This window comes from Peromyscus californicus, unplaced genomic scaffold (assembly GCF_007827085.1).
Source record: "Peromyscus californicus insignis strain IS unplaced genomic scaffold, ASM782708v3 Scaffold_6__1_contigs__length_162567912, whole genome shotgun sequence".
Taxonomy (NCBI): domain Eukaryota; kingdom Metazoa; phylum Chordata; class Mammalia; order Rodentia; family Cricetidae; genus Peromyscus; species Peromyscus californicus.
Genome location: NW_026294584.1, coordinates 37,223,134 through 37,239,152, shown reverse-complemented (window position 1 = coordinate 37,239,152; position 16,019 = coordinate 37,223,134). Strand labels below are relative to the sequence as shown.

General features: G+C 36.7%; 1 protein-coding gene across 1 annotated transcript in view; it reads left to right on the top strand.

The window, feature by feature from the left end:
* Slc13a1 (solute carrier family 13 member 1) overlaps positions 1-16,019 on the top strand; it is an 86,079-nt gene that overhangs the window by 24,629 nt on the left and 45,431 nt on the right. The window contains exons 3-6 of the mRNA XM_052720468.1: positions 4,438-4,574; positions 6,732-6,919; positions 7,549-7,606; positions 7,688-7,736. Of these exons, the coding sequence (XP_052576428.1) occupies positions 4,438-4,574; positions 6,732-6,919; positions 7,549-7,606; positions 7,688-7,736 (432 nt within the window). The remainder of the gene's footprint in view (positions 1-4,437; positions 4,575-6,731; positions 6,920-7,548; positions 7,607-7,687; positions 7,737-16,019) is intronic.

Below are 16,019 nucleotides of genomic sequence, written 5' to 3'. Positions count from 1 at the left end.
ACAGCATACAGAACAACATCCCACAACACTTCCCCTTTTCTGCCTAATCAAAATTGAAGGTTTTTAACTTTAACATAGTAAAATTACATATAGCAAAACATTTATCAAGCAAGAATTACAGTTATAATATCTAGTCTATTTGTATTTTGCAAAATTAAAGAAAACATTCTATCATCTATCCTATATTTGTGAGTTTAACGTTTCAAATCTTATTTATCTTATTATAACCAGGGGAAATTATAATTATAACTATCTAGTCTTTGATTGCATCAAAGACCCCAGAAGGATATAATATTACCTAAGTAAACAGGAAATTCATTGTAAGCAACTTTCAAAATTCTGGAAATGACAGAGGCAGCTGCCTGCCTGGACAGTCATCGAAAGTTTCTCTGCAACTTTGGGGCATCCATCTTTAGCCTATAGGTCTAGAGTCTCTCAGTCACTTCTCTCTGTGTCCTGTAGAATGTCTGGTAGTTTCTTCTGTGAAGCAGGAACCTGAAGGACCATCTTGCCTTGCAAAGTTCGGTGGTCACCTTCCTATGGGTCCTGCATGTCCAGGCGATACAACATTTTGTCAAGCAGTCCAGGCAAGAACAGTTTCTTGCCCAAATGGCTTTTTTTGCCAAGAAGATAAACTCCATATGGAGTGTCTTTGATGCCCATCTTTCTTTTTGAAGTAAATCAGTGCTGCCAGGAGCAGATGTGTCTCATGTCCAGAAAGTCTAAGTTTTTAAAACATTTTAAATGCCATATTCTGTAGGTCTTTGAAGTGTTTGAAGATTACCTACCCAGTTGAATTATATCTAAGTATACCTAGAAAACTTAACATGACTATAAGTTTGACTATCATAGAAGGCTAATTATTAATCTATATTTCTTAATTATCCATTACAATTTAAATGAGTTATATAAACATAATACCTTAAATGAGAGTAAAAAAATATATAGTATAACAAAATCAACTCTAAATTTGTATCAATAAACTAAAATCCATAGAAATGTAAAACATTTTTAAACAAGTTGCTCTTTAAAAGTAGAATCAATAATCTACCCTTTCATGCTATCATATCTATATCCTATCCCCCTTTTTTCTTTTAGAAAGATATTGACTATGACCAATAACAATTTGTGACCAATCTTTAACAAAGACAAATAACCATAATCTATTTTTTGGGAATGTGGGTGTAGTGTTCTAGGCTACTTCCTGCTGATAGGCGGTGCTGGTTGCCTTGAAGCTGTTTTTGGATGTTGGATCATCTGGGCCTCTCAAGGGGGTCTTCCTTGATCAAACCATATTAGTCTGGAAGCAATCCATAGGTTCTCATTTTCTGTAGAAACAAAAGCAGAACCTCTTTTCCAAAGCAACATATCCTTAGACATAAACTTTGAAGTCCAGACACCTTTAAAATATACATATTGGTTTAACTGAGTAGCCTTTATAATCAAATATCTTTCTGCAGTTAAAAATTCCAAGGGCAACACAATCCAGATTCTCTGTGTAATGTCCATCTTTACATGGTTTATTTTTATATTACCTTTACTGTCTCTTTAAAGATTTTATTTTTTAAAACTATTTCTTTATAACTGTCTATATTCATTGTTTTCTTTCAAGCCTATGTACATTTTTACACACATTGTAAACAGTTTAGAGTTTTATTTTATCTGAATCTGTCTCATTGTGAATCTATAATCTTTCTCTGACCAGGAGAGATTTTAAATTGTGCAATTGCATGGCTAGTACAAAAACAGCAGCCTTGGCTGCTGACTCCACCCACCTCAGCTTCCCAATATGGTGGTGGTATGTTTACAGCCAGCCCTGGATGCCATGCTCTCTGCTGACTTTGGGAAGCAGTGGGTCCATGCCTCCATCTAGCAGCGTGTAACCCAGAAACCACCTCTTTCTCTTCTTCTTCTTCTTCTTCTTCTTCTTCTTCTTCTTCTTCTTCTTCTTCTCCTTTTTGTATTAGCAAAAACTAAATCCACCACACAACATACTGTGTGGCTTGGAGATGCCTCTGTGTACCACAGCAGGAGTTGCCATGCTATGTTTCAGCCCACACACTATGAACCCTTCATACTGTAGCTCAAGTTCACACATCATGGCAACTCTGTACCTTGGCATCTCTATATCTCGGTCCACATGAGACATGAAGTAGAAAGCTGTTTTTTGGCTCCATTATTGTGTGTTTAGAAGCCATTTTTAAACTCTTTTAGGCCTTATAGAAATTCAAGAGCCCCATGTTGGTACACCAATTGTAGCTGGATGATTTTCTGTGTCCCACCCAGTCCTGCAGCCACTCAGACCCAAATAAACACATGGAGGTTTATATTAGTTTCAAACTATATGGCCTAATGGCTCAGGCTTCTTGCTAGCTAGCTCTTACTTCTTAAATTAACCCATTTCTATAAATCTATACTTTGCCATGTGGCTTGTGGCTTACTGGTGCTTTACATCTTTCTTCTCCTGGCGGCAGCTAGCATCATCTTCTCAGCTCTGTCTTTCTCCTTCCTCTCTCTCTAGTTGGAATGTCCTGCCTAACCTTATTCTGCTTCACCATTGGCCAAACAGCTTTATCTATCAACCAATCAGAGCAACATATATTCACAGCATACAGAAAGACATCCCACAGAAGTTTAAAATGATAGCCTTTAGGTAAGGACTTTTAAAATATATAATAAATAATTTTGAAGATGAAATCATTCAAATATTCAGGAGGACTACAGTTATCAGAACGCAGGTAGTAATAAAGATGTGTATTTGGTTGGTGAAGAAGATGATTTGGAGGGGTGGGTGGCACAGCTATATCTGATGGGAACCGCAAAAGTAAAAAAGCCAGCACAGCTGCTTGACAAAGATCCAGCAAAGCTGAGTCGCATGATGGCCACTGTGCTACCTTTGGTTTTCATCTCCACCTGCTGTATACTTGGGGAATTTTAATATTTGTACAATTGAGGGTATTGGATTGATGGAAATTTTCTTACAAATCATTTATGCCTTCTCCCAGGAGTACTGCTTCTAAGCTTCCCCAGGAAAGTCCTGAGCATAGCAGACCTCCTTTGGGAGATATCCTTATTTACTTGAAGGTCTTCCTTATGCCTTGGAGGTTGTGACACACATAAAGAAGCCAGAGGTCTCTTTATGAGGCTCTGAGATATTCTTGAAACATCTGCCCCTGTACCTACTCAGGAACAAAATAATCAAAATAAAGTAAATTTAAAAAGGTCTACAAGATTCAGTGGGCTAGAAGAGTTGGCCACAAATCAGATTACAAGCCTCTTCCTAGTATACACTCTGGGGATTATGTGATATATACAATAACAAAGTTAGATTAGCTACAGTTAACTCTTCCTTACACGGGGACTTACATTGATGGACAAAGAATGATATAGAAAGATGATAAAAGAATGAAGTGTCAGGACCTCCCTTTCTTAAAAAAGTTAGCTTATACAGGGCCACTGTAGTGTCTTATGGCCAAAAAAACAAGATAGTGCCAGGATTAGACATATAAATAAATTCTATAAAGATATGAAATATAAAACATTATATTATGCTAGAAATTAAATAATAACTGAAGCACCTTTGGCCTGGGAATTTTTCTTGGACACTCTGACCATTAAGAGTTAATAATATACTGCCTGAGACATGGCAATTTTCCCCAGGCTGGCTTGGAGATTTCATTTTGGTCTAGCATCCTTAAAACCACAGAAGCTACCAGCCTGAGAATAGGCTGTCATATGCTTCTAGATTCTTAAAAATTGGGTTATGGGGTTGACAGTAAAAATGATTATAAAAGATAACTCTATTCTGTCATGGTTTATCGATGAAAACTAAACTTATAACCCCAGATGTGCAAGAGAAAAAAATTACACACATGTTCAGAAATAAAAATGATATGAACTATGTTTGGGAACAACATGCATCTGTCTTGTTTACTGAATTCTGTATAAATAAAGAAGCACTCTGGCTGCTAGTCAGGCAGGCTGCAAGATTCTCTCAACCATCATGCCTGACTTATTCTTATCTTGCCTACTCCTTACCTCCTCTCTGGGACTTGACCACAACCCAGGGCTGACCCCCAGAAGGTGGAGAGTGATGGTGGAATTTTCTGACATTTCAGTTATTTGCACTCCACTGTAGGACACTTTAAAAGTCACATCAGTTTATAGGAGGAGAAATTATAGCATAGGACCACTTGTATGAAGCAACTCTTATTTAAAAATCTAGTGTTCTGTGTACATATATTTCCCTGTATGCTTTTAAATAGCACTATTTCTGAATAAAACTATAGTTCATATTTGTATTCAAACATATTTTTTGACACAATAGAAAATTACATAGTTTAAGGTCACAGTTAAGAATAGTAGCCTATGAATATCTTTGTTGTACATCATTCTCCCAACCAAGATACATAATCATGGGTTTAACTGCAATTCCAGGTGGCCTCTTCTTATTTCAAAGACTTTCACCTGCTGTTAATTGGAGTCATCTGTTTAGCAACATCAATAGAAAAATGGAATTTACACAAGAGGATTGCTCTGAGGATGGTGATGATGGTGGGTGTGAATCCGGCCTGGTAAGTACTGTGTTCACTTCTTCCAGATTATATTGCAAGTAGACCATTTTGTGTAGAGCAAATAACAAATAAGTAATGCAGAAATGACTTGGGTAGCAGGGTGACTGAAAATGTGAAAGGGATGTGAAGTGTGCTTGAGGGGTAGGAGGAAAAGAAAACAGCTTTCCTTTCACTGCAGATCAAATTTCAGGGAGATTGGAATAAATGCACACAACCCTCTCAACCTTAAATGCACCGTTGGAGTCAAAGGTGAGAGGAGCCTTGAACCTCAACAAAAGAGACTGATATCTTCAGAGTAGATTTCAATCTCACTTTGTTTATTTGGCTGATTACACATTCAAAACTCATTCAAGAGCGTCCTTCATCAACAGGGAGGATGTTCTGAACCAAAGACAAAGACATTACTGACAGAATACAAATCTGTGCAGAAAAATTTCAAGGTGAACACATTTTTCTTTTCAAATCAAGTGTTGCAAAGAGAAACAATCAATTGAAATTTTTCTTCTAGACGTGAAATTACTCATTTGACTGATTTCCCTTCACTGAAATGAATGATTTTTTTTATTCCATTAAATTAATTGGCTATTTGGGTTCTACTCCACCTCTTGTTATAAACACGAACATCAGCTAAGGAACATTTCCAGTGTCATAATCATTTGCATAATGTTTTACTTTAAAGCCTTAGGTGGTTTTTCTCCTTCTTATCATTCTTTGGAAAATAAGAAAAAAAATGACTTCTGTTGTGTAATTTCTTCAAGGGCATAGCAGACTTTCTGTTTACCACTGTGGAGTAAATTTCTTTGCTAAAATACTAATACTATGTGTGTATATTCATGCATACTTCTCTGTGTACATATGACACATATGAGACAAATTTGACAAAATATCTTGCTTAGAATATTTATTACACAAATGTATTTCTTTATAATATATTTATTATATAAATACAGTGGAATAGTGTCTCTTCCTCTTGGGTACCATCGACATCTTTTCCTTGACTATCTGGCCATTGCTCCAGGAGAAAGATTAGCACACTGCACAGTAAAGCAAGACTCCTGTCTGCTGCATCACTATATGGCTCTTTGGTCTGAGGCATTTCCACCAGCAAAAGTTTTACCTGATGATAATATTTTTTGATATGGAATAACTACCTATTATACAGATACTATATATTAAACGTTTTCATTTTTTTTAAATTAAGAATTACTTCTTCTTCAAACAGATTTCTAAGATGTTTTATGTTGTTTCACACATAGAAAGTATTCACCATACTCAAGTCTGAAACATGGTAAAGAACGGTTCATATAGATCTATTTTCAAAAAGAAGAAATATATAATTGGCACTTCATAGAAATATCTGCTTCTGAATGATTTGGGGGGTCTCCTATCAGATCAAACTTCCCCCCAAGTATTGTTCTGAAAGTTTATAGAAATGGTTGAAGTCCCAAAGTCTCAGATTTGTTATTTTAAGGATAAATTACTCTGTTTATAAGAGAAGACAAGTAATAAATCTAATTCTTGACAACAGGAAGAAATGCTAGGTTCAACAGAGCATAAATAATAGAATCTATAGAAAATTCTGAAACTTCATTTTATCAAGGGATTGTAACCATTTTCTCCACCCACTATATATTGAACCAGGAGAGTGAATGAATGAATGGAAGATTTATAAATATTAATCCCATTCTTGGTTCTGTTTGCTGCACATACTAACAGAAAAATGGCCAAAGGATGAAATAAAAGCAAGGGACTCTCATAAGTTGGCTGCACTGTCATCTTACTTGTGTCTAAAGATAAGTAGCCATTCATAAGAGAGTACTCAAGTATTAGGGTAACTGCAGTCTGTGTTGTGCTACATGCCAATTTGCAGTTAGGTATAAATTTAATCATTTATCTGATTTTGGGAAGAATGTTCTTCTAGTACCCTTAAAGGGATATATATCCTAATAACATGACCCTTACATGTTTTACTTTGATTCTACCTGTCTGTATAACCACACTCAGAATTCCCCATCTGAGCAGAAACTTTATCTTCTGTGTTATTAAACACATACTTCACAATTTGCAAACAATATCCTTTACCGTTGAATATAGAGAGTATAGAGAGCTACAAGAGCTAGACAGCACAGCTCCACACTAAAGACCCTCTCATTTCAGGCTGACGTTGGGGTTCATGAGCAGTACTGCCTTCTTATCTATGTGGCTTAGCAACACCTCTACTGCTGCCATGGTGATGCCCATCGTGGAGGCTGTGGCGCAGCAGATCATCAGTGCTGAAGCAGAGGCCGAGGCCACTCAGATGACTTATTTCAATGAATCTGCCACCCATGGACTGGAAGTTGATGGTATCATGTATTGATATGGCCACAGTGGGGTTTAGTCATTTGGGCAGTAAGCATAAATTCAAGAATGCTGGGTTATATTCTGAATTAAGTATACATAAATGCATGAGATGCATTTAGTCTTACTATTTTTGAAGTTTCCAGAACCTACAAATGAATTCTACAAATATTTTACTTTAAATTAACTGCTGAGTATATTCTCTGGCATAAAAAGGAAGAATGCTTTTGTACCCTCCAGCTAGTCCAATGGAACACTCTCATGTCCTATCAGTAGACATCCAGGTTACTTTCCTTTTACCTGAATGACTTTCCTGAATAAATTATAGATCTTTAATTCTTATGTTCTACTTGGGTACAGTATAGCATTAAATTCTAACATTGGTATTTCTTGCTCTGATGAACTGCTCTGATGCAATGGAAGATGTTGCAGGATATTTGCACTTATAAAAGAAGAATGTTATATTGGTATAAGGTGAATTTGTTTCCTTTTAATTTCAAATAAGCTTCCATCTTTTATTGCATACATACACATATGTATACACATGCACACATACACATTCATGCATACACACATGCAGACTCAATGATAACTCTTTACTTAAATGGTTTCTCTTTCATTTAATATTTTGCAGAAACTGTTATTGGACAAGAAACAAATGAAAGAAAAGAGAAAACAAAATCAGTTCCAGGGTAAAAACTATTGATATTTTGATAAGGATTTTCCATATTACATTTTAACGAAATTACAAACTGGGTCAATTTATGTTTCAGAAGCAGTAACGACACAGGGAAAGTTTCAAGCAAGATGGAGACAGGAAAGGTACATTACATTTGATTCCTTCTAAAAACTTATACATGAATTACATTAGAATTGTAATTGGGTAAATATCTATTATATAAAATTACTTTGTATGACTAAGTCCAAGTGGGGTCCAATGGTTTGATAAGCCTTTTTGGATAGACATCCAGATAAGAATTACTTTAGGTTCTATAAACCAACATCATTACTTTTTTCCATTTATTAGAATCTCAGTTGGCAATTATCCAACTGAGTTTAAAGAAACACAGTTCTACTTGCAGAATACTGCCTTGGTTCTTATTAAATGTTGTTGACCTGATATGCTGGTTTTCATTAGCATCATCCATGTTCCTTCAGGTTACGGGTTTAGAACACCTTTTTTCCATATAATTACAAGTGATTGTGTAATTTTAGTTTTCCTGGTGTCACTGAAAGTTCAATGTGAAATTCATGAGCTGCTTCTGAAAAATACAGGCAAAGGAGTTGTAGTTGAAGAAAGGAAGAAAACCTTAGTGAATGGCAACATATAATACATTTCATTAGAATAAATCAATATAAAAACACTATACTACATTGCACCAGCTGCAGAATTTCTCAAGACTGCTGAAAATAATCCTACTTAGAAATAGTCCTACAGTAACCATGGCATTAAGAGGAAGAGAGCAAGGTATACATTCCCTCTTTGGGCTGTATGATATAGTGGCATTCAGCTCAATGGGAAAAGGAACATCATTGTTCATAGAAATTTCAAGGAGAGAGTGAGTTCTATGGAAAGAGGAAATAAGTGCAAGATAAGGTTTAAACCATTAGCTATGTCTACCTGAAGATTTTTATGAGAAAAATTCATATATATTTGTGAAAACACTATTATCTTTGAGGATAGAACTATTCCTTATAAAACATTAAAAATTGAGAGTGAGGCCAATGTGTTATGGAACCATACATTGGAAAATGAAGTTTGCATATGCTCATGAAAACTGGTAAGTCTAAACAGAGGAATAAAGAATGTACACATAGCCTGTGACTTGCTTGGAGATATTTTTAGCAAGCTAGGTTTCTGGCACCATGCCTAAATTTTGAATTCAAATTGATTTGCTATCAGTTGTGTCCTGGGCCTTCTAGGGACAGTTGTTGAAAACAGACTGCTCTTTATTATAAGCATTGCAGAATCTGGCGAATGTAAAACAACAAACAGACACACAAAAAAGCTACAACAAAATTTGCCTTCCAAAAAGAGGCACAATTAGTTTAATATGGGCATGTCATGGAGAAGGAGTAGGAGATAAAGATGCTTGAGTCTGGGGAGATGACAGTCTGCATGAGAAAAGTGCCAATTCCTTGTGTTTAAGGACAGGTCTACTTTATTCTAATTTTGACCCCAGAATATCTCACAACCTGCAACACAGTAGGTATTAAATACTCCCCAATTCAGGAATAAGTGAATTCAAAGCATGAAAATAGGAAAGACACTCTAATCAGAGAGCATATTCATTAAAAGCTCAACTCAGCAAAACTCACAGTCTTCTGGACATCTCTGCAGGACAGATGCTAGAGATGAGTGAAATGATGGGGGCAGTTCTTTGAGCCTGTAATGGAGTTGCTGGATTCTCTGTGAGAAGAAGCCTCAAAGCTAGTAGGCAGTATGGCAAATTCTGCTTTGGGATGAATTTTCTGGTAATATTGTGAAAGGCAAGGGGGTATGGACCCTACTGTTTTTTGATTCATCAGACCCTGGGAATGACAAATTTATTGAAAATGTCTCCACTGTTCTAAACTAAGTGAGGGTAGCCTGGAATACAGAACATTGGGATAGAGAGCATAGGGGGAGGAAAACCTTTCCCATGGAGAAAAGTGAGGTAGTTGGAAGCATATTTTAAACAATAAAGACTGATATCTAAGTTTGGGAGAGAGAAACAAAACTTTAAGTGCTGATTCTATGGTCTCCTCAGACCCTAATACTTTAAAATTCAACTATAATGGAAATAATTTCTTTTTTCTTTTTGCTGTAGAATGGGCTTTTAGAAAAAGAGAGCAAATGTTACTTTGTATATATAGAATATATTTTTATTTATTCTTTGAGATGTTCAGTGTTCCTTCTGTTTCTATTTTGTGGAACAATTTGAGGAGTATTGGTATTAGCACTTCTTTGAAATTCTGGTAGAATTCTGCACTGGAACCATCTGGCCCTGGGCTTTTTTTGGTTGGGAGACTTTTAATGACTGTTTCTATTTCTTTAGGGGTTATAGGTTTATTTAAATTGTTTATCTGGTCTTGATTTAATTTGGTATGTGGTACCTATCCATAAAATTGTCTGTTTCTTTTAGGTTTTCCAATTTTGTAGAGTACAGGTTTTTGAAGTATGACCTAATGATTCTCTGGATTTCCTCAGTGTCTGTTGTTATGTCTCCCTTTTCATTTCTGATTTTGTTAATTTGGATATTCTCTCTCTGCCTTTTGGTTAGTTTGGATTAGGGTTTGTCTATCTTGTTGATTTTCTCAAAGAACCAACTCTTTGATTCATTGATTCATTGTATTGTTTTCTTTGTTTCCATTTCATGGATTTCGGCCTTCAATTTGATTATTTCCTGGCATTGATTCCTCCTGGGTGAGTTTGCTTCTTTTTGTTCTAGAGCTTTCAGGTGTGCTATTAAGTCACTAGTGTGAGATTTCTCCAACTTCTTTATGTGGACATTTAGTGCTATAAATTTTCCTCTTAGCACTGCTTTCATCATTTCCCATAAGTGTGGATATGTTGTGGATTCACTTTCATTGAATTCTAGGAAGTCTTTAATTTCGTTCTTTATTACTTCCTTGACCCAGTGGTGATTGAGTTGTGCATTGTTCAGTTTCCATGAGTTTGTAGGCTTTCTGTAATTTGTGTTGTTGGTGAATTCTAACTTTAAGCTATGGCGATCCGATAAGATACAGGAGGTTATTCCAATTGTTTTGTATCTGTTGAGATTTGCTTTGTGACTGAGTATATAGTCAATTTCAGAGAAGGTTCCACGAGGTGCTAAGAAGAAGATGTATTCTTTTGTGTTTGGGTGAAATGTTCTATAGATGTCTGTTAAGTCCATTTGAGTCATAACATTTGTTAGCTCCCTTATTTCTCTGTTAAGTTTCTGTCTGGCAGACTTGGCCATTGGTGAGAGTGGGATGTTTAAGTCTCCTACTATTAGTGTGTGGGGTTTGATTTGTGATTTAAGCTTTAGTAGTATTTCTTTTACAAATGTGGGTGTCCTTGTATTTGTGGCATAAATGTTCAGGATTGAGACTTCATTTTGATGGATTTTTTCCTGTAATGAGTATGAAATGTCCTTCTCCATCTCTTTGTTAAGTATAGTTTGAAGCCTATTTTGTTCAATATTATAATAGCCAGCCTCTTTCTTAGATCCATTTGATTGGAAAATCTTTTCCCAACCCTTTACTCTGAAGTAATGTAAGTCTTTGAAGTTGAGGTGTGTTTCTTGTATGCAGTAGAAGGATGGATCCTGTTTTCATACCCATTCTGCTAGCCTGTGTCTTATAGGTTAATTGAGTCCATTGATGTTAAGAAATATTAATGACTAGTGATTGTTAATTCCTATTATTTTTTGGTTTTGTTGGTGGTGGTAGTGTGTGTGTTTCCCTTCTTTGGGGTTTACTGGTGTGAGATTATCTATTGCCTGTATTTTTGTGGGTGCAGCTAACTTCCTTGGGTTGGAACTTTCCTTCTAGTTTTCAATAGGGCTGGATTTGTGGATAAGTATTGTTTAAATCTGGTTTGTCATGGGATATCTTATTTTCTCCATCTATGGTGATTGAAAGTCTTGCTGGGTATAGCAGTCTGGGCTGGCATCGTGGTCTCTTAGTGTCTACAGATCGTCTGTCCAGGACCTTCTGGCTTTCGTAGTCTCCATTGAGAAGTCAGATGTAATTCTGATAGGTCTGCCTTTATATGTGACTTAGCCCTTTTCCTTTGCAGCTCTTAATATTCTTTCTTTATTCTGTATGTTTAGTGTTTTGATTATTATGTGGTGAGGGGACTTTTTTTTTGGTCCAGTCTATTTAATGTTCTGTAAGGTTCTTGTACTGTCATAGGCATGTCCTTCTTTAGGTTAGCAAAGTTTTCTTCTATGATTTTGTTGAATATATTTTCTGTGCCTTTGAGCTGCAATTCTTCTCTTTCTTCTATCCTTAATTATTCTTAGGTTTGGTCTTTTCATGGTGTGCCAAATTTCCTGGATGTTTTGTGTTAAGAATCGGTTAGATTTAACATTTTCTTTGACTTATGAATTTATTTCCTCTATCAGACCTCCAACACCTGAGATTCTGTCTTTCATACATTTATGTAAACTATTTTGATCATATTGACTGCCACTTCCCCCTTATTCCTCCCAACTCTCAGTCCAACCATGTCTCTTAACCAATTTCATACCCCCACCTTTTAAAAATAAACAATTGAATCAAATTAGTGCTGCCTATAAGCATGAGTGTAGGACCATCCAGTGGAGCTGGAGCTACACAGAAGAAAATTCTCCCTTTCCAGCAGCTATCAGCTGCCAAGAGTTCCTCAGATGGTGGTTGGCCTGATGAGCCCCTCCCCCATCCATTCTGGAACATTTACTGGCTTGATCTTTTATTGATCTTACATAAGCAGCTACAGCTATTGTGAGTCCCACAGTTCTTTGCTCTGTTTACATCCAGAAAACAGTGTGCAATAGTTCTCCCTAACCTCTGACTCTTCCTTGATATTCACTGAGACTTTGGAAAAGAGCGTGAGATAGAGATGTCACATTTAGAGATAAGCACTTCACAGTCACTTACGCTCTCGCCCTTTGACCAGTTGTGAGTCTCTGTATTAACCATGGTCCACTGGGGATGGGAGGGCTTCTTTAATGAGGGCTGGGAAGTGCACTCCTTTATGGGTATTTAGAAGGTAGATTGGTACTATGTCTATTTAGCAAAATAATAATAGTAGGTCCCTTCCTTACAGACTGCCCAGCCAGGCTGGTTTGGAGTACCATGCATCAGTTCTGTTTTATGAAGTGAGCTTTAAATTCAACCAGAAAGAGGTTAGCTATCCCCATACTATACACCCCACTCTTAATCCAGTAAGCATACCTTGTCAAACTTGGTCATTACTATAGCTCACAAAGTTCACAGCTGGGTAAGACTTTATGATTTTTCTCCCCCACCAGCCTGAATAGCACCTTTTACCATCATGACAATTAGCCAGCAGGGAGGAAGCTTCTAGGTCATTATCAGCTTGGTTTCTCCATGTTCTGTGCCCCAACTGTGTGGTATCTTCAGAAATAGGGTCTTACCTTCAAGTTCTGCTGAGTAACCAGGAGCAATGACTATAGAGTGAATTGCTTTGGAGGTCTATGACATGTTTCTGACCAACAAATCAAAGGGAGCCACACATGGCACTGGGTTCTTTGTTTGATAACCTATTGTATCTTGGAGAGCATCATCTCCCTGTGTAGGAGAACTCTAAAATCTTTTTTAAGACTTATTTCTATTATGTTTAATTATGTATATGTGTGTTTCTGTATTCTATATGTGGATATGCACACATGAGTTCAGGGGCCTGAGGATACCAGGATATTGTGTCAGATCCCCTGGAGTTACAGTTACAGGCAGATACATGCTGCCTGATGCTGGTGTTAGGGAAGAAACTTGGGTCGTATGCAAGAGCAATGTGTGTTCTTAATTGCTAAGCTCTCTCTCCAGTGCCCATTTACAAACACACACACACACACATACACACACACAGACTCTTTCAAAACTCCTTAATGTTAGTTTTCCCTTTCCCACCCCCTTGTCTGCCTTACCCCTCCCACGCCCTCTCCAGTTTATCCACAACCTCCCAATTTTTCCACTTTCTGCCTTCATACCACATGTGCTCCTCTGTTCCTACCCTTAAAAAAAATCTTTCTTCACCGTCCCCCCATTAGTCCTCCCTTGTTTCCTGGTCTCTATGGGCACTAAAAAATAAAACCTACAAATGTAAGTTTTTTTTGATTCAACAAATATTTCTCTCTTTTTAAGAATAAACAGGTCATATGGTTTATGTAGCAATTATAAAGAACTGCAGCTGTTCTTCATCGGGTTTACATTAGGCAATTTAACACTGACGGATTATATTAAAGAATTTATTCCTAATTTATCTAGTTATGAAATATAAGGCATATTTGAGTTCATAATGTTTTGTTTGCATTCTTCTTGATTAAAATAAACCTAGTATAGTTTGACATTGCATTTTATCTACAAGCCATAAAAGATGTATTTATTACTGGAGATGGTGATTACAATGAGCTGGAATTGAGGGTGATCGATATTCAGTTGTCCCTTGGGTTTCAGGAGCCGATTTAATAGTGCTCTAATCTAAGGGGCACTTTCCTATGCTGCATACATAAGAAGGGAGAATTTTTCTCCTACCAGGTACTCCTCTCACTAGAAGGCAAGGTCTAAGCATTAACAGGTGTCCTACTGATGCCTAGAAGGAAAGTGGCTGGCCCGCGAATTCCACACTGCTCTCTAAACACACCTGTCATATTTTTAGAGAAAGGAGCTGGAAAAAGAAATGGCCGGGCGGTGGTGGCGCACGCCTTTAATCCCAGCACTCGGGAGGCAGAGGCAGGCGGATCTTTGTGAGTTCGAGGCCAGCCTGGTCTCCAAAGCGAGTTCCAGGAAAGGTGCAAAGCTACACAGAGAAACCCTGTCTCGAAAAAAAACCAAAAAAAAAAAAAAGAAATGGCGATCCCAAAGAACACTGGAATACATGGGGGGTGATATTTCTCAGGTTCCATATGACAGCTAGAAGACCAAACATCCCTTATAGGACTTTCATGAGAAACGAGTTATAGGCTTCCAAAAATGAAATCATAGTCACCAAAGGAAGAAGCCACTGGTTCTTTTGCCTCTACTGCAAGCATTAGCATTATTCAAAGAGACAGCTCAGAGTTTTATATTCTCTTCACCTCTAAACCTTCAGGCAGCTTTGGATGAACAAAATTGGAAAATCAGTATGTTTTATGAAAAATTTGAGATAATTTTTTTCATTCATTCAATATAACTTGTTGTTCCTCAAAGGTAAAAAAAAAATTAAGAGAAAAATATCATTGAACAAATTGCATCAAGCTTTTAATTTGGTGTTGTTTGGTCTGGGGGTGAAAATCCTTATGGCTGAAAATTAAATTATAGAAGGCAACACGTCTTAATACTTGCCAAGAATTTCAGAGTCGGTAAGCATAGTAATAAACACAGTTCTTAACATTAGGAAAGAAACACATTATTTCTGCAAAGCAAGGCAAGAGCAATTTAGAACACCTGGCCCTAGACTAACTATAAAATTGGTACTTTAAGTTAAATTACAGTTGCTGAGTAGACATAAGCTTCTTCTTCATTACTCTTCGCAATCCCTTGACTGGATGAAATTCAGTCACCAGGTTAATTGTTGTACTAGTCAAGTCCTGCTCTGTTCTCATTTGATTCAACTTAGATATCGCCCTTTACTTTGAAAATCTCATGGCCAAGAGACAATATTAACAGAGGAGGTGAGCATGGACACAGGGAATAACCATGACTCTTTAGGAATTGCATCCACCATCTATGAACTCACTTTAGATATTTTTAAAATCTCAACCAAATTCAAAGTTCCAAATCCTTTGGTGGCTATACTTCACTGTGTTTCAATAAAACATTTTCTTGTTAAATTATTGTTGATTATATATTTTTTCTAAAACTTTTCGTTTTATGAATTGCAAAAAATATTATTGATCAGAGAACATAAGCACAGCCCTATTGAAAGAATTTGCAGGTTAATTTAACTCATAAGAAGTCCTGCACAGGGAATCATTCACTTAAGAACTGTTCCTTGAGAACAGGAGCAAAGAGAGACTGCTCATCTGCCTAAACCAGGCCTGAGTTTACTTCGTTCTCAATTTGTTTTCTTTTATTAAATGTATTTTGAGTAAAATGTTTCACAACTTATAGATATCTTTTAAAGTAATGGAACCTTTTAAAGGTCAATAAAATAAATTAAATGACACATATTACATTCCAGATTTAGAAATAGTGATTAAGAATTTTAGAAGTTTCTGTGGACCCTTTTCTGGTTCTGTGTCTTCTTTACACAGTCACCCCTATGCCTTCGCGAAGACAGCTGTAGTCCAAAATTGTGTGCTCTTCTCGGTTTTCCCACATGTACTAGTAAGGGTAAAGGTTTGAACGCTATAACAAATATCCAAAATACAAAGGGTTTCAAGAAGACTGAAATGGGCTGCAGTGGTGGCTCCACGTCCACTTTTTGCTTTTCCT